Raw genomic sequence first — 23,728 nt, forward strand, 5'->3', positions numbered from 1 at the left:
CTCCTGGCAACCACTGATTTACTTTCTGTCTTAAGTTTGTCTTTTCTAGAAATGTCATATAAATGGAATACAAAATGTAGTCTTTTGGCTAATATCACCTAGAATATTTTTGAGGCTCACCCATGTAATGGCATAGATCAGTGGTTTGTTCCTTTTCATAGTTGCACAGTCCTTCACTGTATGCCTATACCATTTTTTGTTTCTCTATTCACAGGTAAGATGAACTGGTAATTATGTTATTGAGGTTTTTGGCTACTATGAATAATGTTGCCATAATCATATGCGTGGAAGTTTTCCTGTGGACATATGCTTTCATTTCTCTTGGGAAGATTCCTAGGAATGTAATTGTTGGATCATGTGGTAATGTTTAACTTTTTGAGAAACCGTCAAGTTGTTTTTCAAAGTAGCTAGACCATGTTATATCCCCACCAGCAATGCATGAAGAGTTTAATCTCCGGTATTAACCAACACTTGGTATTATCAACCTTACTGATTACAACCATTCTAATAGGTGTGAAGTAGTATCTCAGCTACTTTAATTTGCATTTCCCTGATTACAATTGATATCAAGCAGCTTTTCATGTGCTCATTGACCACTCATGTATCATCTTCTTGGGTAAAGTATCTATTCAAATATTTTCTCCATTTAACAATTATCTGTCTCGTTATTGAGCTATAAAAGTTGTTTTTTTGTTGTTTGCTTTTGTTTTCTAATATCTGAATACAAGTACTTCTTTTCTGGTGTCATCTTTTGAAGAAACAGAATCTTAATTTTGATAAAGTCCAATTTTTCAATTTTTTATGGATTGTGCTTTTGTTATATCTAAGAATCTTTACTTAACCTGAGAAAGATTTTCTGGTTTTTTATTCTAGAAGTTTTGTAGCTTTAGCTCTTACATTTAGATCTACGATACATTCTGATCCATTTGCTTCAGCACCATTTACTGAAAGAAACATCCTCTCTCCCGGTATTCTTTTCCTAAGGCTGCCGCAACAAAGCATCAAAGAACAGGCAGCTTAAACAACAGAAATTTACTTCCTCACAGTTTCAGAGGCAGAAGTCCAAGATCACGGTGTCAGCAGAGCTGGTTTCTTCTGAAGGCCTCTCTCCTTGATTTATGGATGCTCATCATCTCCATCTCTCTTATCTTCTCCCCATTTGTGTCCTAATCTCTAATAAGGATACCACTTACACTGGATTAGGGTCCAACCATGTGACCCCATCACTTTACCTTAATTACCTGTCCAAATACAGTCACATTCTGAGGTGCTGTGGGTTAGGACTTAGACAAATGAATTTTGGGGGCTACAATTCAGCCCATTACACCTCCATGAGTAATTTCTCCCCCGCAGATAGGGTCTCACTCTGTCACCCAGGTTCAACTGCACTGGTGTAGCTCACCGCAGCCTCAAATTCCTAGGCTCAAGCAATCCTCCCACCTCAGCCTCCAGAGTGGCTAGGACTACAGCACATGCCAACATGTCTGGCTAAAATTGTTTTCTGAAGAGATGGTGTCTCACTAGGTAGCCCAGGCTGCTTGCATAAACTCTTAAAGGTAGCACACTCATTCCTCTTTGAGCACTGGATTCATCCTGGGTTTTTATTTTTAGCACAGGTTAGCTCTTTTCATAGTATTTGGAGTCACCGCAGAAACCTTCCACCATCTAGTCCAACTCCTTCATTTTACAACTGCAGAAAATAACAACCTCCAAAAATATTTTGTAGCATTTTACACAATTCAGATATTAATCACGAAAATTCAGCTCAAGCTAAAACCACATCTCAATGCTTCTCTAATATTAGGAAAGTCTGTGACAGTCATTTTATCATTTTGAATATTATTTAATAAAAATCAGTCTGTTGCCTAGGAAAATTTTTTTTAAAAATCTCCCCAAGATTTTTAGGTAAAGATAAAGTCAAACAATTTATTTAAAGGGAAAGGCGGAAGCCTGCCACCCTAACAGCTATTTACCATGTTTTGCTTCATGTTCAGATCATCATCGGTACATTCTGCAAAGCTACAACTGGCACGTAATGCATGTAATTTTGGAACTTGCTTTTTTCAGTTATCATTTCTATTGTTCTAGAGTTTTGTTTTTTGAAGACACAGGGGTCTTGCTCTGTCACACGGCTGGAGTGCAGTGGTGCACCATGGCTCACTGTAGCCTTGACCTCCCAGGTTCGAGTGATCCTCCCACCTGAGCTTCCTGAGTAGCTGAGACTACAAGTGTACACCACTGTACCTGGCTTTTTTTTTTTTTTTAACTTTTTGTAGAGATGGGGTCTATGTTGACCAGGCTGTTCTTGAACTCCTGGACTCAAGTGATCCTCTCCGCCCTCCCCAGCCTTCCAAAGTGTTGAGATAACAGGCGCGAACCACTGCACCCAGCCTATTCTAGATTATTACTGTCATGGTTAATGGCTGGAAACTATTCAACTGAGATAAACTATAATGTACATATTCACTGTTAAATATTTACAGCAAATGTTTTCTTGAATTTCTTCCTCAGAAAAAATCTTTTTTACTTGAACAAGATTCTTCCTTGTTTTTTTTTTTGAGACAGGGTCTCACCATCACCCAAGCTACAGTGTGGGGTGGCAAGATCAAGTCTCATTGCAGCCACGACCTCCTGGGCTCAAGCAACTCTCCCCACCTCAGCCTCCTGAGTAGCTGGGACTACAGGCCTGTGCCACCACACTTGGTTAATTATTATTACTATTTTTTTGTAGACAAGGTCTCACTATGTCACCCAGGCTGGTCTCAAACTCTTGGACTCAAGCAATACGCCCACCTTGTCCTGTCCTCCCAAAGTGCTGGGATTACAGCCACGACTCACCGTGACCAGCTGATGTAAACATTTTGACATTTGGTATGTTTATACATTTATAATACTTCAAAAGTATCTAAAAACACAAACCTAATTATATTATCTCTCCATACCGCAATTTACTGAACTAAAATATCTATTTGACCAGCCCTCTAACATTTTTCTTTTCTTTTTTTTTTTTTGAGACACAGTCTCACTCTGTTGTCCAAGCTGGCGTGCAGTGGCACAATCTCAGCTCACTGCAACCTCCGCCTCCTGGATTCAAGCAATTCTCCTGCCTCAGCCTCCAGAGTAGCTGGGATTACAGGTACCCGCCACCACCCCCGGCTAGTTTTCTGTACTTTTAGTAGAGATGGGGCTTCACTATGTTCTCCAGGCTGGTCTCGAACTCCTGACCTCAGGTGATCTGCCTGCCTCAGTGTCCCAAAGTGCTGGGATTACAGGCGTGAGCCATCACACCCAGCCTATTTTTTCAAACAATTTGACTGACGCATTCTTTTTTTCCTTTTGTTTTGATTCTGTACCATCCCCTTACTCAGAATGCAGACGCCTATGATTTGTAAGTCTGAAACCTGAACATACGCATTCCCAAATGTGGAATTTTGTTTTATTTAACATTCAGATAGAGAAAATAATTGGGAAAAAAATATTCAAGAGGACTGTCTTACCCATTTCAACAACCCCCAACATAAAACTGAAATTACCTTAAGAGCTACAAGCAGTGTAACTGTTTCAACTGAATAATATCCTCTGTCAACATAATCTCCCATAAACAAGTAATTTGTATCTGGTGATTTGCCACCAATTCTAAACAGTTCCATGAGATCATGAAATTGCCCATGCACATCTCCACAGACAGTGACTGGACATCGAACCTCTTGCACGTTGGATTCTTTTGTCAGGATTTCTTTAGCCTACAGATGGGAGACAAAAATAAGGCAATACATTTGGCATTAAACAATATTAACAAAGATTTGTTTACTTACACTTAATGTAACTTAAGGGGCAGACTCAGTCTAAGATAAAATTGCAGGCATTTATGATCCCATTAAAATAAGCGAGATATGATTATAATCCATTAGGTATCTCACCCTGTTACCTAGGAAAAAAATGTGCATTCCTATCATCAATACCAGGAGTTTTTAAAAAACCTATCAAATTGCCATCTAAGTAAATACTAATTGTTAGCAGCCACATAAAATCAATGAAAATGGAACAGGACATTCAGGTACCTACTTCCTTACCTTTAGAGTTCTAACTACAATACAGCACTCAAAGATTCAATTTTTTTTTTTTTTGAGACAGGGTCTCATTTTGTCACCCAGGCTGGAGTGCAGTGGTATGATCACAGCTCACTATACCCTGGATCTTCTTGGCTCAGGGAATCTTCCCACCTCCCACCTCAGTAGCGGGGACCACAGGGACACGCCACCATGGCTGGCTAATTTTCACAAACTTCTCTGTAGAGATGGGGTTTCACCACGTTGCACAGGTGTTCTCGAACTCCTGGGTTCAAGTGATCCTCCAGCCTCATCCTCCCAAGGCTTGGGATTACATGCATAATCTACCTCACCTCAGCCCTGTTTGACTTTTTAAAAACATGTTTTTGGCCAGGCACCGTGGCCCATGCCTATGAGAAAATCATTTGCTCAGCCATCTGAGTGACTACTATGTACCAAGTCCCGTGCTAGCAACTGGACATACAGTGGTGAACAAGATGGCTCATTCCCACTACCATAGAGGGAAGAAGGACCACAAACAAGTAACCAAGCCAAAAGTACACTGTGTTAAGTGTCACAAAGGAAAGGGAAAGGGTAACTGGGAGAGACCTCTTTACATAAGATACCAAAACAAAGTACCAGAGAATTGTTGCTAACAAGCCATGACAACCACACATGACAAGGACTGGGTTCAAGGCATTGGTAATGCAATCTTAGCTGCACATCGAAAATCCCAATGCCCAGCCAGGCCCAGTGGCTCACAGCTGTAATCCCAGCACTTCAGGAGGCCGAGGTGGGCGGATCACTTGAGGTCAGGAGTTCAAGGCCAGCCTGGCCATCATGGTGAAACCCCGTCTCCACTAAAAATACAAAAAAATTAGCCAGGCATGGAGCTGCATGACTGTAGTACCAGCTACCTGGGAGGCTGAGGCAGGAGAACTGCTTAAACCTGGGAGGTGGAGGTTGCAGTGAGCCAAGATCTCATCACTGCACTCCAGCCTAGGTGACAGATCAAGACTCTGTCTGAAAACAAAAACAAAAACACCAACGCCCATCCCTTCCCCTAATTAATCAAGTAAGAATTGTGGAGAGTGGAATCAAACCATCAATAATTTTTAAACACCCCAACCCTTCCTTTCCTCAGTGTGCAACCAAGTTTAAGAACCACTATTTTCAAGTCTTCAAACATTTTTGGGGGCCTATTTCAGGATGCCTACCAACCAGTGACATCCCTAAAGTGACCTAACATTTTACTGAGTTTAGAAGAAATTTCCACTGTGCTTTTTTCAATTTACACTGTGGCTCATGCTTATAATCCCAGCACTTTGGGAGGCTAAGGAGGGTGGACGGCTTGAGCCCAGGAGTTCAAGACCAGGCTGGAGTACAGTGGCGTGATCTCGGCTCACTATAACCTCTACCTCCCAGGTTCAAACGATCCTCCTGCCTCAGTCTCCATGAATAACTGGGACCACAGGTGTGCACCATTATGCCTATTTTGTATTTTTTGTAGAGGTGAGGTTTCACCATGTTGTCCAGGCTGGCCTCGAACTCCTGAGCTTAAATGATTTGCCCGCCTCTGCCTCCCAAAGTGCTGGATTACAGGTGTTAGCCACTACAACGGCCTGAGATATCTATTAAGAAATATGTACAACCCATTATTATCAAATCCTACTTCATTTTGAAATTTTTCTCTCCTGGGTAATTCCAGCTTCCCATTAATTATCATGAAAAAACACAAATTCACTAGGCATATTCCATTACCAAGTCTGTCTGGCATTAATACCACATCTAGTGTTTTTTCAGCACCTATCATATATTAATGAAAATAACTGAATGAAATAAGTCCTACACTGAGAAGAAACTTGCCAAAGTTATTCAGAAGTTTTAAAAGGGCATGACATAAGAAAACAGATGGTTATATACCGTGTACATCTTGCCTTGATGTAATTTTCACATTTAAATCTATCAGAAGTTAAATGTTAACATACATCTGTGAATATCTGTTTACCTGCAAGGCTCTCCTCTGTATGAATAATAAAAAATTGACTTTCAGGACTGCCTGAAGTTCCTTACTAAAAGTGACTCAAAATTTCTATTCAAATCATGAAGGAAAATTAAGTTTAAATGCTATTTGTTGCTGTTTTTTATTTCAATTTAGGCAAATCACAACGATAAACACATCTATTTTTTAAACTATACAAATTAGTAATACATTCTTGTAAAAAAATTTGGCACAGATAAAATGAAATGTTCCCTTTGAGCACCCTGCACAATCCCAACCCCTTTGGGCACAGTTACCAATAAAATCCTGATGTACAGATGCTCCTCAATTTGTAACACAGCTGCATCCAGATAATCCTATTGTAAACATAATCGAGTCAAAAGTGTGTTTTCAGCTTACAATGCTTTCAATTTATGATACACTTATCTGGATGTAGGGATGTAGTCCCATCATAAACTGAGGGGTATACTGAATGTCTATCACTTTCACACCATCATTAAGTCGAAAATATCGGGGACTGTCTGTATATCCTTTTAAAACTTTGTTTACAAAGTTTACACACATACTGTATGTCTACAGAAACAGTAGTTTTCCTTTGCATTTTTAAACTAGAAACAATATTGTTCAGCAGCCTGCTTTTCTAACAATACATAATAATATATAACATTTATTGAGACAGCTGGTCAATTTCTCATAGGGGAGGCAGAGTATCCCCTGACCAATTACAATGGCAGAGCAGTGTGAAACGACAGCAATATATATCCTAGTATTTTCTCCTTTGTATACATATGCAGGCACATTTCCTGAGAGAAGATACTATGAAGTGAATTTAACTAGTGTATCAGGTAGTTTGATTTTTAAATGTGGACATTACCAAACTGTCCTTTAAAATAAAAAGAACAGTTAACTCTTAAGTGAAATTTCTAACTTGTGAATCCAGAAAAGCTAACCAAAGCTGTTTCTTCCCTTCCTACCAAACTTCACAGATCAGAACAAGTATAATTAAACACTGGCGTTAACAGTGGTATACAGTAGAAGCAATCACCCCTCAGACCAGAGAAAGAAAAATAAAAATTAAACTAAATTAAAAAATCACCCAATCAACTATTAAGTAGATCTTAACAAAAATGCAACCTTGGAAAGAACCAGTTTTAAGCATGATTTTGGTTGTTTTGTTGTTTTTTTTTTTTTCTTTTTTGGTCTCAACTTACCAGCTCTCAGATAGTTACTACTACAATAAAACAGACTACACCAGAACACTAGAACAATAAAAGCTACAGATGTTCATATAAAAGATCATTTTGGGGCTGGGCGCGGTGGCTCAAGCCTGTAATCCCAGCACTTTGGGAGGCCGAGACGGGCGGATCACGAGGTCAGGAGATCGAGACCATCCTGGCTAACACGGTGAAACCCCGTCTCTACTAAAAAATACGAAAAAACTAGCCGGGCGAGGTGGTGGGCGCCTGTAATCCCAGCTACTCGGGAGGCTGAGGCAGGAGAATGGCGTAAACCCGGGAGGCGGAGCTTGCAGTGAGCTGAGATCCGGCCACTGCACTTCAGCCTGGGCTACAGAGCGAGACTCTGTCTCAAAAAAAAAAAAAAAAAAAAAAAAAAAAAAAAAAAATTAAAAAAAAAAAAGATCATTTTGGGCTGGGTGCGGTGGCTCATGCCTGTAATCCCAAATCCCAATACTTTGCGAGGCTGAGGCGAGTGGATTACCTGAGGTCAGGAGTTCCAGACCAGCCTGGCCAACATGGTAAAACCCTGTCTCTACTAAAAACACAAAACAGCTGGGTGCTGTGGTGCATGGCTGTAATCTCAGCTACTTGGGAAACTGAGGCACGAGAATCGTTTGAACCTGGGAGGCGGAGGTTGCAGTAAGCCAAGATGGCTTCACTGCACTATAGCCAGAGTGACAGAGCAAGACTCCATCTCAAAAAGAAAAAAAAAAAATCATTTTGGCAAGTGCAGCAGCTCATGCCTGTAATCCCAACACTTTGGAAAGCAAAAGCAGGAGGATGGTCAGCAGTTCAGAGGCCAGCCTGGGCAACAACATATTGAGACCCCTCTACAGAAAATAAAAAAATTAGCCACTGAAGTTTTAGGTACCCAGAAGGCTGAGCTGGGAGAATCGCCTGAGCCCAGGAGTTCAAGGATGCAGTGAGCCGTGATCATACCACCACACTCCAGCCTGGTAGACAGCCATTTCAAAAAAAAAAAAAAAAATTAAAAATAAAATAAAGATAAGCTGTGCTATCACAAAGACTTAGGCCTTGTAAATCCTGAAAGCACCTAATAAGAGTGGCTTTATGGATCACCTCCAGAGCCTCCAGACCTTTAGCAACCATCATTTTCAAAGGTGGTTACACAATCTCAACTGTCTAACTTAATACTCAAAGTAAATGGTAGAACCAGACTTTTAAGTAACTTAATTTTGACATTTGAGGTTTTTTATTTTTAATAACCACCTTTTTACTGTGGCATTTTGACTTCTATAAAGTCTCATGTCACCTGAATTAAGAACTGAAGGACAAGCAAAAGCAAATCACACATACCAAACCTTTTGCTTCCCCTAAAACATTTTTCCAGAATCTCAAATTTCTTAGGTAATATGGTCAACATCTGGGAAAAAAATTAAGATAAAGTTTTTAAAAGAATGTAATTAGGGTTGCGCACAGTGGCTCACACCTATAATCCCAGCACTTTGGGAGGCCAAGGCAGGTGGATCACTTGAGGTCAGGAGCTCGAGACGAGCCTGACCAACATAGTGAAACCCCGGCTCTACTAAAAAGCCAGGAATGGTGGCACACACTTGTAATCCTAGCTACTCAGGAGGCTGAGGGCAGAGGCATCACTTGAACCCAATGACCCAAGATCATGCCATTGTACTATAGCCTGGGTGACAGAGCGAGACTCCATCTCAAAAAAAAAAAAAAAAGAATATAATTAGTACCATACTGGTTTTCATTTATCAGAACCCTTCTGAAATTCAGTCAAAGGGTATAGACTGAAATGAATGAATTTCAAGCAAACAAAAATTTGGTATAAACTTCCAAGAACAAGGTTAAAACTGGAATGAGGATATTCTCTTAATAACACCTTATCAAAGTAACTGTGGGAAGTTAAACATTTCACACTGTCCTAGAATCCAAAAAATTTGCAGATTCACTTGAAGGAAAGCAATCTTTAAGGATACTTTTTAAAACCTTTTTTTTTTTTTTTTTTTTGAGACAAGGTCTCAAAAGCACTATCATGGCTCACTGCAGCCTTGATCTCCCACCCAAGCTCAAGTAATCCTCCCACCTGTCTCCGGAGTAGCTGGGACTGCAGGCATGCACTACTGAGGACATTATCTTATTACCAGTATCCTCTCGGCATTCTGGTTTGGATTCAGAAATCCCACAACCTTATTTCCAATCCGCTATTAATCAGCTATAAGATAAATGACCCACAGACTCAACATTCTTGAATACAGGCCATCATAACCACTGTAGTAACATGAAATTACAAACAAAGCAGGCTTAAACTAGACTTCATAAATCATCCATGCTGTTTTTCATGGAAGACAACGATTTTGTTTTTGTTTTTGAGACAGAGTTTCGCTCTTGTTGCCTGGGCTGGAGTGCAATGACGCAATCTCGGTTCACTGGAACCTCCGCCTCCTAGGTTCTCCTGCCTCAGCTTCCTGAGTAGCTGGGATTACAGGTGCATGCCACCACGTCCAGCTAATTTTTTTTTTTTTTTTTAGTAGAGACAGGATTTCACCATCTTGCCCAGGCTGGTCTTGAACTCTGGACCTGAGGTGACCCACCCACCCTGGCCTCCCAAAGGCTGGGATTATAGCCACTGCGCCCAGCGGAAGACAATTTTTAAAAGTACATGAACCGAAAACAGATTCACTAACCACTTATCATTTTTGGCTGAGCACGGTGGCTCACGTCTGTAATCCTAGCACTTTGGGAGGCCAAGGCGGATGAATCACTTGAGGTCAGGAGTTTCGAAACCAGCCTGGCCAACATGGTGAAACCCCATCTGTACTAAAAATACAAAAAACTTAGCCAGGCGTGGTGGCGGGCACCTGTAATCCCAGCTACTCAGGAGGCTGAGGTAGGAGAATCATCACTTGAACCTGGGAGGCGAGGTTGCTGTGAGCAGAGACCACGCCACTGCACTCAAGCCTGGGTGACAGAGCGAGACTCCGAGACTCCGTCTCAAAAATAGTAACAGTAATTTCCTTAAGAGCACACAATAACTACAGGCATGCCTCATTTTACTGTGCTTCACTTTACTGCACTTTGCATATGTTGCATTTTTTAATAAATCAAAGCTTTGTGGCAACCCTGTGTGGAGCAAGTCTATCAGCACCATTTTCCCACCATCATGTGCTCACTTCTTGTCTCTCTGTCACATCTTGGTACTTCTAAAATTATTTCAAACCTTTTCATTACTATTATATGTTATGGTGATATGTGATCAGTGATCTTTGATGTTACTATTATTAATTGTTTTGGGGCACTACAAACCGTGCCCATAAGATAATGAAATTAATAAATGTCGTATATATTCTTACTGCTGCTGACCGGCCATTCTGTCTCTTCCTCTCCTTGGGGCTCCCTATCCCCTGAGATACAATATTGAAATTAGGCCAATTAATAACCCTACAATGGCCTTCAAATGTTCAAGTGAAAGGAAGACTTGCATATCTCTCACTTTAAATGAAAAGTTAGAAATTATTAAACTTAGGAGAGGGCATATGGAAACTCAAGACAGGCCTAAAGGTAGGCTTCTTGCACCAAACTGCCAAGGTATAAATGCAAAGAAAAAGTTCTTTAAGGAAATTAGAAATGCTACTTCAGTGAACACACAAATAGTAAGCCAAACAGTCTCATTGCTGATATAGACAAAGTTTTAGTGGTTTGGATAGATCAAATCAGCCACAACATTCGCTTAAAAGCCAAAGCCTGGCCGGGCGCGGTGGCTCACGCCTGTAATCCCAGCACTTTGGGAGGCTGAGGCGGGTGGATCACGAGGTCAGGAGATCGAGACCATCCTGGCTAACATGGTGAAACCCCGTCTCTACTAAAAATGCAAAAAATTAGCTGGGCGTGGCGGCAGGCGCCTGTAGTCCCAGCTACTCGGGAGGCTGAGGCAGGAGAATGGCGTGAACCCGGGAGACGGAGCTTGCAGTGAGCCGAGATCGCGCCACTGCACTTCAGCCTGGGCGACTGAGCGAGACTCCGTCTCAAAAAAAAAAACAAAAACCCCAAAGCCTAATTCAGAGGTAGGTCCTAATTCTTCAATTCTATGAAAGCTAATAGAGGTGAGGAAGCTACAGAAGTTAAGCTTAAAGCTAGCAGACTGGCTCAACAGATTTAAGAACCCATTTCCATTAACATAAAAGTGCAAGATGAGGCATCAAGTACTGATACAGAAACTACAAGTTTCCCAGGCGATCTACCTAAGTGATGAAGGTGGCTGCACTAAACAACAGGTTTTCAATGTAGACAAAATAGTCCTCTAGTGGAAGAAGATGCCACCTAGGATTTTACTAGCTAGAGAAGTCAATGCCTGCCCTCAAACCTTCAACGGACAGGCTGATTCTTGTTAAAGACTAATGTAGCTGGTGACTTTCAGTTGAAGCCAATGCTCGTTCACCATTCTGAAAACCATTTTTAAGTGGTAAGCCATTCTTCAGCACTTAAGAATTATGCTAAATCTACTATGCCTGTGCTCCAAAAACGGAACAACAAAGCCTGGATGACAGCACATCTGCTTACAGCATGGTATACTGAATATTTTAAGTGTATTGTTGAGACCCATTGCTCAGGGGAAAAAAAAAAAGATTCCTTTCAAAATATTACTGCTCAGCCTGGGCAACATACCAAAACCCCATCTCCACAAAACAATTAAAATATTAGCTGGGCATACTGGTACACATCTGTAGTGCCAGCTACTTGGAAGAGGCTGTGGCAGGAGGATTGCTTGAGCTCAGGAGTTCAAGATCAGCCTGGGCAACGTGGCAAGACCCTGTCTCTACAAAAAATAAAAATTAGCTAGGGATGGTAGTGAACTCTGTGGTCCCAGCTGTTAGAAAGGCTGAGGCAGAAGAATCGCTTGAGCCCAGGAGTTCAAGGTTCCCATGAGCTATGATGATGTTATCTTAAAATAAGTAAATAAAAGCACAAAATGATTACAACCATGTTACAATTCTTTGCATTAAAAAAAAGCTGAATGAAAAGCCCAGACACAGTGGCTTATGTCTTTGGGAGCCAACGCAGGTGGATGACTTGAGGTCAAGAGTTTGGGACCAGCCTGGCCAACACGGTAAAACCCCATCTCTACTAAAAATACAAAAATCAGCCAGGTAAGATGGCACAGGCCTGTAATCTCAGCTACTTGGGAGGCTGCAGCATGAGAATTGCTGGAACCCAGGAGGTAGAGGTTGCAGTGAGCTGAGATCATGCCACTGAACTCCAGCCTAGGCAACACAGTAAGACTCTCTCTCAAAACAAACAAAAAAATGCTAAAAAAAAAAAAAAAAAAACCATTAAAATGTTAAGATTTCAATGAAAGCTTTAAGATATACAACTATCTTATTCTTACCAACCAGAACTCTTTTCATTTCTATTACCTTTCAGTTTCTACCCACAGAAACCTCTTATTTATAACTGATCAGCATCTCATTGTGTCCTAAAGTTTCATACTAACTCGTTTCTACATTATAGTGATTTTTTAAAAACTACATAATGCCCTTCTAAATAGACTTATACATGTACAGTACTATTGCTCATTTGAATTATTTCCTTTCAAAAAGCTTTAATAGTGGGATTATGGGGCAAAAGCGCATTAACTTTTTTTTTGTTTCATATGTACTATAAAACTCAATTATGCCAATTTGTTATACAGTAAATAAATGAAAGAATATACTCATTCTCAGTTATTTCGGATATAAAAGGTGATCTCACTAATTTAATTGGCATTTTTCATTTCTGAGTACAAACTTTTTATTCCATGTTTATTTACCATCAGTTATTTCTCCTCTTATACAAGTTGTCCGTGTATATTTTTGAACATCTAATCATTAAGAGCTAGATGATGTTCTTAAGTATGTGTATAAACTATTTCAAACTGTTATTTTAAGTAACTTTTTGGCATTTTCTCTTATTTTTTAAATACATAGCCAGAAATTTTCTATGCCCATTTTCGCTTTGTAATTTTTCTCCTACAAGTGTTAGGAAAAGTTATCACATCTCCCCATTTTCTAAGAGCTTTTCATTTTAAAATCTATACTTAAATCCTAGGATTACACGACAACTACTCAAGCTTCTTTTTATATCAGCATCTTAAACCTGCATCGTTAACATTATGACATTAACTTTAAATTATTCTGGGCATGGTAGCCCTCGCCTGCGGTCCCAGCTACTCAGGAGCCTGAGGCAGGAGAATCACTTGAACCCAGGAGATGGAGGTTGCAGTGAGCCAAGATCATGCCGCTGCACTCCAGCCTGGGTGACAGAGCAAAACTCCATCTCAAAAAATAAAAATTAAAATTAAAAAGTAAAAATTTTTTTGTAGAGACAAGGTCTCACACTACGTTGCCTAGGCTGGTCTGGAACTCCCGGGCTCAAGATATCCTCCTGCCTTGGCCTCCCAAGGTGGTGGGATTATAGGTGTAAGTCACTAGGCCTAGCCTCTAATTCTTTTTTTTTTTTTTTGAGACGGAGTCTCACGCTGTTGCCCAGGCTGGAGTGCAGTGGCGCGATCTCGGCTCACTGCAAGCTCCGCCTCCCGGGTTCCCGCCATTCTCCTGCCTCGGCCTCCTGAGTAGCTGGGACTACAGGCGCCCGCCACCGCGCCCGGCTAATTTTTTGTATTTTTAGTAGAGACGGGGTTTCACTGTGGTCTCGATCTCCTGACCTTGTGATCCGCCCGCCTCGGCCTCCCAAAGTGCTGGGATTACAGGCTTGAGCCACCGCGCCCGGCCTGCCTCTAATTCTTTAAAAGCTGGTCACCAATGTTTAATGTATACAGTAACTCCTAAACAGACTCTCACTCCCTTCACCATTGAAAACAGGTAACATTTCTTGAACAAATGCTATCTCAGAGAAAAGATGAGACTGAGATAATAACCCTTATTCTTCACGTCTTAGGACTTGGGTACTCCAATAAAATCATATTATGCCATTCAACAGCAAGGCCATTTGAGAGCAGCAAGTGGCTCTGATGGTCAACAGAGTACTCTTGCCACTATATTCCAGGGAAAACACTCAAGCACTGTTTTTAAGATAATTTCATCAGATGTCCAGCAAAATGTTTTCTCAGTCTCAAAAACAGTTAATCACATAGCAGTACCAATTCTGGCACTCAAGTATACCAAGAAATAACTTGCTTCAAAATACTAGTTCCAATATTTGGGGTTAATATTCACTTTTGTTGTTAGTTACATGAAAGGAATCATGATATAACTAATATTCTAAAGGTATAATATATTAAAAGTGGTTTCGGCTGGGCACAGTGGCTCATGCCTGTAATCCCAACACTTTGGGAGGCCAAGGTGGGTGGATCGCTTGAGGTCAGGCGTTTGAGACCAGCCTGGCCAACATGGAGAAACCCCCTGCTCCCCACTAAAAATACAAAAATTAGGTGGGCATGGTGGTGCATGCCTATAATGCCAACTACTCAGGAGGCGGAAGCCGGAGAATCGCTTGAACCCAGGAAGCAGAGGTTGCAGTGGGCTGAGATTGTACATTGCAGCCTGGGCGACAGTGGGAGACTGTCTCAAAAAAAGAAAAAGGTGGTTTCCTTCAAAAGAAGGTAGTCAAACACAGAAGAACCCCAAGATCTATACTGAGGAAAAAGCGTTCAGATTCATCACAGATCAATGATCTATACTTAACTAAAGAAACCTATTTTTTGTTTTGTAGAAACAGTAGTCCCACTACATTGCCCAAGCTGGTCTCAAACTCCTAGTTTCCAGTGAGCTTCCAGCCTCTGCCTCCCAAAGCACCGGGATTACAGGTATGAGCCACCATGCTTAGACAGAAATCAAGTTTTTGTATCATCAATTCTGCCCTTGATGGAAAATGTCAATGCTGGCCTAACGTGTCTTCTCTGTAGGATCAAACTCAAAATCAGACACAAATAACCTCTTTACAATCTTAGTACTACTAATAGTTCTATTTGACAAAGGAATCTCCATTTTTGAAAGTGATTTTACTACTAAAAGTCTGATTATTGGCCGGGCGAGATGGCTCATGCCTGTAATTCCAGCACTTTGGGAGGCCGAGGTGGGTGGATCACCTAAGGTCGGGAGTTCGAGACCAGCCTGACCAACACGGAGAAACCCCGTCTCTACTACTAATACAAAAATTAGCCGGGCATGATGGTGCATGCCTGTAATCCAGTTACCCGGGAAGCTGGGGCAGGAGAATCGCTTGAATCCGGGAGGTGGAGGTTGTGGTGAGCCAAGATTGTGCCATTGCACTCCAGCCTAGGCAACAAGAGCAAAACTCCTTCTCAAAAAAAAAAAAAAAAAAAAAAAGTCTGATTATTAATTCTAATGTTCATTGTAACTCTAGCTCAAGTAAATTTAACATTTCATATCCTTACCATATAGCTGGACAGTTCCACCAATATAAAGACATAGAAGAAAAACTGGAAAAAATGCAATTAATTTTTGAATTTTACTTTTCAGTTTAAGAACTGAAATCATTTGAAAACTCTTAAGAAGTAAAATTACTAAATTCACAGGCAAAAAAATTTTTTTCAATATTCCAAGAGAATTTCATTTTGTCTCATACTGTTTTTACATCAAGACGAACGGTTGATTTGTCATTTTGATAACGGTGCAAAAAAATCCAAGGTTTGTGGTAAGTTAGTATACAGGGCTAGCAGTGAGGGGTGGGGTGATACATGATGTAGAACACATTACTAGCCCTGGAAGCAAATGAGTCTTGAGTTAATTTCCTTCAACTATCAAAACATTCTTCATACTAATCATGTGTTGCTTAACCACAGGGATACATCAAATGATTTAGTTGTTGTGTGAACATCAGAGTGTTCTTACACAAATCTAGATAGTATAGACTACTACGAACCTAGGCTATTGGATAGCCTACTGCTCCTAGACTACAAACTTGTACAGCATTTACTGTACTGAATGCTGTAGGCAACTGTTAACATAATGTGAAGTATTTGTATAACTAAACATAAACAACATAAAGTGTTACACTATGACATTACAAGGTCACTAGGTGATAGGAATTTTTCAGCTCCATTATAATTTTATAGGACCACCATCATATGCAGTCCACCACTGACCAATATGTCATGACTACTTGTCTTTCATTAATTACACTAAACAGATACTGCTAATATCTGATGAAACATTTCAATCTTCTTTGATTAAAATCAGTATGGTTGTACTTTAAAAGTTTAACCCTCCAGGTAATACTCTAGTAACTAGGATTTTCTGTTTGGCTCTAAGGCTTAGGACCTAAATAAAAGAAAAATGTTGGCAATGAGGGATAATTCTAAAATTGTAATGAAAGAAAAATATAAAATTTGTGAGTTTTCCTGTCTGTTTCTGCAATATAATCACCTTTGCCTCTGACCAAAAGGAAAGATCCTTAAAGCCCTATGTCTCATATGCACAACAGTCTAAACTCAATCTTTACCAACTAACCTACATATGTGAATGAATTAAACATTCCCAATCATTCCTGCATAGAAAAAAAAAAAGTTTTAATCTACTTATACAACTGAGAAATGCTGCTATATATGTAGTTTCTTGGCTCACTGCAACCTCCGCCTCCCAGGTTCAAGCGATTCTCCTGCCTCAGCCTCCCGAGTAGCTGGGACTACAGGCGCCCGCCACCATGATTGGCTAAAATTTTTGTATTTTTAGTAGAGACGGGGTTTCACCGTGTTAGCCAGGATGGGCTCCATCTCCTGACCTCGTGATCCACCTGCCACAGCCTCCCGAAGTGGCAGGATTACAGGCGTGAGCCACTGTGCCCCACCAGCGTAGATGGGTCTTTAAGGTTGATTTCATTACTAGAATTCTACCCCATCCTAAATCATTCCTTAAGCCTATTTTATTAAGTAAAGCCAGCCAAAAGAAATAGATAGTGGGCATTATTGCTCATTTACAGATGATGAGCGGCAGAAAAATAAGTTACTTGACCACCGCCGGCACAAGCATTCTAAAACATTCCCTATCTGGAATTAACTACAAAGTCAATCTTCTGACTAATCCAAAACTGTACTATTAATTAGAGCAAAACCAAACTAAGAAATGCTTATACACAAGAACAAGGTAGTGCTTTTTAGACAAAGTTCAGTAGAGACAGTAATGCATCAATGAAGGTTTATTAAATATTGGTTCCAAAAACAAATGTACACTGTCACACGATAGCATCACTGACACTCCATAACCCCTGTGAACTACACTTGGCATGCCTTTGGCCAGGTAAACACATGCTACTGCTTGTCTCCCATTCTACTCCTGGTCCCAATCTAGCACAAAGGTATGCAACCTTCTTCCAGCCCCAACACCAGCAGGGTAAAAATCCCCATCTGTAGTAGTAACTACGTGACTAAACTAAGGCAGAAGTGGCAACACAGGGTGCAAGAGGGACTGGCCAACTGGTCACGTTTAGTTTAAAAAATGCCCAGATTCAGATATACACATATCTGCACCACTGCCTTGTTCATCCATTCTAAACCACAATCCACAACAGACCAATAAATAAACAGGCAATAATACTGCACTGTGAAGAAATTAAGCAGTTAGCTGGGTGCAGAGACTCATGCCTGTAATCCCAGCACTTTGGGAGGCTGAGGCGGGTGGATCACTTGAGGTAAGGAATTCAAGACCAGCAAGGTCAACATGGTAAAACCAGACTCTCTACTAAAAATACATAAATTAGCTGGGCGTAGTGGCACACACCTATAATCCCAACTATTTGGGAGGCTGAGGCAGGAGAACTGCTTGAACTTGGGAGGCAGAGGTTGCAGCGAGCCGAGATCACACCACTGCACTCAAGCCTGGGTGACCGTGAGACTATCTCAAAAAAAAAAAAGAACAAAAAAAACCACACACATACAAAAACAAAAATCTTCCTCCTTCATAGTTCTCATCCAATTCAGATCTGTTTGTGTATGAGTGGAGGTTGACAGCTTTTTCAGGCAAGGACGATAATGATATAAGATAAATGGGTCCAAGTAGAAAGAGTAAATAGTGTCTCCCTGTTGCATATAACTTTGCCTCTCTCCTCAGTGGCCTGATATGACCCCACCAAACCCAGTCTCTTAGTTTTCCTAACTCACCCCTTCCAAACTAAGCAAAGGATCTCACAGGTAACTCTGACAAACCTGACTCACCATGAGATAGGGAACATATTTGCTGCCATAAAACAGGGCCACACCAGACTGGTAATACAAATGTTATCCCACATACTCCTGAAGGGTCCTTCATTCTTTCTACAGTACACAAGCTTCAACTTAGCCTTACTGCCAATTTTGTGAAAACATACAATTCTGGCCCCAATGGAGAACATAGGGAGGGTTGGGGAACCTGTTTCTGAATAGCGGGAATGTTCACCTTTTCTGTTTCCTCATGAAGTCAACTCCAAACTAGATGCATTACAGCTTCCTGCCTAGGAGACCATGAAACAAATACACACATGCATGACATTTGACTGTGGAAGCTAAGAGGATGAAAAGAGGCTTTTGCATGTGTGTGTGTGTGTGTGGGGGTCTCCCTCTGTCGCCCAGGCTGGAGTGCAGTGGCACCATCTTGGCTCACTGCAACCTCTGACTCCGGGTTCAAGCAATTCTCCTGCCTCAGCCTCCTGAGTGGCTGGGACTACAGTTGCGTGCCACCACGCCCGGCTAATTTTTTGTATTTTTAAGTAGAGATGGGGTTTCACCGTGTTAGCCAGGATTGGTCTCTGTCTGACCTTGTGATCCACCTGCCTCGGCCTCCCAAAGTGCTGGGATTACAGGCATGTGAGCCACCTCGCCCTGCTGAAAAGAGGCATTTTTCAGCTGCAATGAACAATATAAAAAGTCAGTTATACTTTATTAGAATAGTTTAGAGCTCAGTCTCTGGATCATGATTTATACTGTGAATACAAGGGAAATTATCTAGGGTTTTCATCTCACCAATCTTATTTGAGGGGCAAATGTTGTCAGCTACATCCAAAACTGAATAATAATTACTCTTTCCAGGACAAAGTGGGACAACAGTACGTAACATGAACAGGAAACTTTCAAGCAATGAAAATAAAAATAATGTTTTGAATAATGTTTTGGCCGGGAGTGCTGGCTCAATCCTGTAATCCCAGCCCTTTGGGAGGCTGAGGCAGGTGGATCACTGAAGGTCAGGAGTTCGAGACTATCCTGGCCAACGTGGTGAAATCCCATCTCTACTAAAAATACAAAACAGCTGGGCACAGTGGCGGGTGCCTGTAATTCCAGCTACTAGGGAGGCTGAGGCAAGAGAACTGCTTGAACCTGGGAGGTGGAGGTTGCAGTGAGCCAAGATTGCACCACTGTACTCCAGACTGGGCGACAGAGTAAGATCTTGTCTCGGAAAAAAAAAAAAAAGTTTCATTTTACGAAAGTGTTGACTTCCCAATTTAGCTTGGCCCCAATTCACCTACATCTTTCACTATTAACAGTACCTCTGAAAAGAGAAGGGGATCTGTGAAGCAATACGAGAACATCAGGCTTAGAATCCACAAGCCTTGGCAATCTCACTTTTAGTCCCTTTAGTCGAGTCACTTTACCTTTCTGAGTCTTTGGTTTGTATCTGAAACTGAGAACAATAACTATCTTATAAAAGTATGATAAAAATAATGTTCTGTAACAAGATTCCCTCACCTGTTTGTCCTCAACATTCAAATCACTTCTAGGTAAATGAGCCAAACAGCCTTTAAAATGAAATGTACACACATACACCAATATATTACCCACTTCATATAAGAATGTCATCTTGGTCAAATATTTTTCAGCTCATGTAATTAGAAGCAAGCAGTTTGTTATTTCCATACTCACGTAACAAATGTTAAAACTAACATTTTAATGACTAATGACTGCACTTTATTTATAGTGCTTGCAGAGCAATGGAAAACAGCATACCTAGGTAAAGAACTTCTTTGAAAAAAAAAAAAAGTCTGGCTATCAAACAACGTTCTCCACATGTTTGTTAAGCACAAAGCCAAGAATCATACCCACACTAAACCAAAGCTGAAGTCACATGATAAAAGTTTACTGTAGTCAATGCAAAAACAAGTTGATACTATTCAGTCCTTTCAATCTGTAGATTGAAACATACCAGGCCAGTCATACTGATATAATGCTGACTATAGAACTGAGCCTGAGACAAAACTGCACACCAAATTATTAAACTATCAACAAATTATGATCCTCAATATGACAAAATATACGATACACTACAACCTTGGCTTTTATATAAACCTTAATCACATCTTAAAATTCTTTTTAGCTAGTCAGTAATTTAAAAACCATGTTCACCCTTGTCTATAAATGCATACTTAGATTTTCTCAGTTTTGAACACATAACACTGTTAATTGTCGATGGGATAACAAAATAATGGCCTCAGGATTTTTTAATAACAATGACCTCTTATGGTATACAGCTTTACTATTTAAATATTTCCCCTTCAAATCAGGCATCTTTAGGTGGGTAGAAGGAAGGCTTTTACATTATCATTCCTTCTTATGATTGAAAAAATTATCAACTATTATCAAACAAGTATCTTTTTTCTCAAAAAAAATACTATTATTATATACTAATGAAAAAAATTAGCCCTCAAATTTTCAAAATTACTCTTTAGAAGGCAATCACACCAAAGAGCACATACGTAGCTTTTACCCACAGATGCCATTGGCACACAAACATTAACAGTGAAAGACAGCTTTTGTTTTATTAGAAAGACTTGTACAAAAAATATCAGTTCATGGATTCCACATACTCAAAAAAACTGTCTTCAAATTAATTTAGTTTGGAAGTTTAATATCATCCTCAAAGTTGAAATACCAGTTATAAACAGTATGAAGGTTGTGTAATGACATCCACCAAAACGGATCCATTCCATGGAAACTTTTATATAAAACACCTACTCTCAAATATTATTTCCATCTTTTTTGGCACTCAGAACTAAAATTTGCGTAAGCAGAGCAAGCAATGGAGATTCACCTCACTACATCTTAGTTTTACAAAGATGTGGAAAGCAATATTAGATGCACTAGCTTCACTCACCCCACTTTAGCATCCAGTATGATATATCTTATCTTCTACAACAGTTTCCAGCACAAACCCTCTACTTCCATGCTCCATCTCCCACACCTTTTCATACCACGCTTTTCTTTCCAACTAGATTTATAACTCCTTGACAGTAAGCATACTTATTCTTCATTGCTTTTCATTTCCCTCAAGAGAGTATGCAATCTTGGATATTCAATAGGTGTTCAATATTAAACACACTAATTTAAAACGGAATTGACTGTATAATCTCAGAACACATTTTAATTTATAGACAGGAAAGCAAGGACCAAGTTAAGTGGTTGTCCCAAAGTCTGTCCCAATTACTCAAGTAGGAGCGGAAGGATTCATGTCCAAATCTAACTCGCAGTCCAGTCTTTCAGTTACGTCATTACCTCCCTCCTTTCCATGTTTTCTTCAAAAGACTAGTCAACTGGCCAACTATTGACTTAAAAGTCATATAATGCACTGAGTTCCAAAAATCGGCATATGTATAGTACCTAGAAATTAAGACCTGGCAATATACATTCATTTTGAAAGGCCAATTTTAAACCTTCAAAATAAACACCAACCTCATTTGATGTGAGAGGGTAAAGAAACAGGAGATTTAATACATCGCTACCATTAAAAGCCATCTCCAACAAATGATGTACCACCTCATCCACTAGTAGTAGTTTTGTTCAGGCTTGGGAGAAATAAATTTAAATTTGACTTACTTAAATTCCAATTGTTCACAACATGGCTTCTAAAAAAGCCTGTCTTGAAAACATATACATCAAACTCATGAACCTAATTTTCACATCAAACCACAAACAGATCAGGGTAATAGTTTTCCATTGATTCTTTTCACGAATACAAAATGCTAATATGATACTTCACCATTCCGTACTAAAGCGACATGCTGCAAAGTTAATTTTGAAAAGGGAAGCTAAAATGTTCACAGCAGAGATCAGCATTTTGTGTACTTTAGAAAACTGAGTTACAAGAATTTAAAAATACAACACACAGCTAATAGTTAAATTAGCTACCTGTTTCCCCAATCCCTAGGGGAAAACAAAACGGAATTAGCTAATATAAAGTTTAGGGTTAAGTGGACTACAACATTCTATTTTCAGTGTGAGACATTATTTAAACACTAAGCACAATGTCTGGAATACAATCTCAGTCGACAGTTATTACTACTACTACCAGCAGTCACAAAATACTATGAAGTAACTTTTGCAACAAAGATACAAAATTTACCGCTCTTCCATTTTATGTTGTTCATTTTAAAAATAAATGGCAAAATGCCAAGTGTGTTAAGCTTAGAGAAGGCTTTGAGTCAGCATATAAATCATAGATTCAAGTGACACTTGATTGCCAATCCAAAAGCTCCTTATGTAGTATGACTCACCAAATTCCCGATTTCTTCCAACTATGAAAAATAAGTTAAACTCCTATCTTATACCTACCACCATGACCTTCGCAGAAATTAGGTTAAGAGAATAATTTTTAAATTCTTAAAGACACCCCTTACCTTGGTTTCTGGAGAAGATCGCTTAGTGAGTTTAATACAAGCCACCAAGGGGTACTAAACTTGTGTGACCTTTAGATATGTTCTGGGATATGGTCTAACAAGACTGCCTGTGGGGATCCTCTGGGCAGCTTTGGACCTAACTAGGCCTGGGTACAAGCGGAAAGACTCTTACTCAGCCCACCGTAGAGGCCCAGGCTCCATTCCCAAGCCGCAGAATCCAAGCCAGCTCACCCTCAAAACCGTCCACGACGCTGACCCACAGGGTCTCCGCTCCCCCTGCCACCTCGTCTGGCGCCAAGGCCGGGAGACTCAAAAACCCAGGAGTCGGGTGAACGGCGCCATTTTAGGCGGCGGTGGCGGCGACAACCAATCCCTGCGCGGGAGGCAGGGGGCGCCGGGTCGCTCGGAAGCCGCCGCCGGCCGGGATGGGCGCCGGTCTCGGAGGCTCGGGGGACCCGGGCCGGAGGCCTCCGCCATGTTGCACCCTCCTCACGGCCGCCTTTTCCTTGGCGGGCTTGGCCCCGCGGCAGCTGTCCGCAGCCGTAGTACAGCTCACCTTCTCGCAGAGGCTCTTGACCTGGGACTCGGACAGCTGCTTGCACTCGTTCAGCTGCTCGATCCACTGGTCCAGCTCCTTGGTGAACACCTTCTCGTCCATGATGCCACCCGCCCCAGCCGGCTGCCGCTCCGCGCTGCTCCCGCGCCGCCGCCCGCACACGGGCCACACGCACACGCCGCCGCCGGTTCCTCCTGTACTTCTGGCGGCTTTTGAGGCTGGCGCTGGCCCGCTGGCTCTCACCGCAGTACTCGGCCGTCGGCCGCTGCGCCTCCTCCTCCGCTCGCTGAGGCTCCAGAGCTCGGCTCTCTGT

The 23,728-nt window shown here is 41.0% G+C and overlaps 1 protein-coding gene across 3 annotated transcripts in view; it reads right to left on the reverse strand.

Moving 5' to 3' along the window:
- The window catches only part of PPP2CA (protein phosphatase 2 catalytic subunit alpha), a 29,357-nt gene extending 5,629 nt beyond the window's left edge, over nucleotides 1-23,728 (reverse strand). Inside the window, exons 1-2 of one of the 3 annotated variants that reach the window (XM_045394912.3) lie at nucleotides 23,416-23,728; nucleotides 3,534-3,743 (exon numbers count right to left, since the gene is read on the reverse strand). In XM_045394912.3, the coding sequence (XP_045250847.1) occupies nucleotides 3,534-3,743; nucleotides 23,416-23,517 (312 nt within the window). In that variant the 5' untranslated portion in view covers nucleotides 23,518-23,728. Of the gene's footprint in view, nucleotides 1-3,533; nucleotides 3,744-23,090 lie in introns of all 3 variants that reach the window. The other 2 variants (XM_015451350.4, XM_065545887.2) reach the window with 2 other exon arrangements.

Source organism: Macaca fascicularis, chromosome 6, assembly GCF_037993035.2.
Source record: "Macaca fascicularis isolate 582-1 chromosome 6, T2T-MFA8v1.1".
In the NCBI taxonomy this organism is placed as follows: Eukaryota; Metazoa; Chordata; class Mammalia; order Primates; family Cercopithecidae; genus Macaca; species Macaca fascicularis.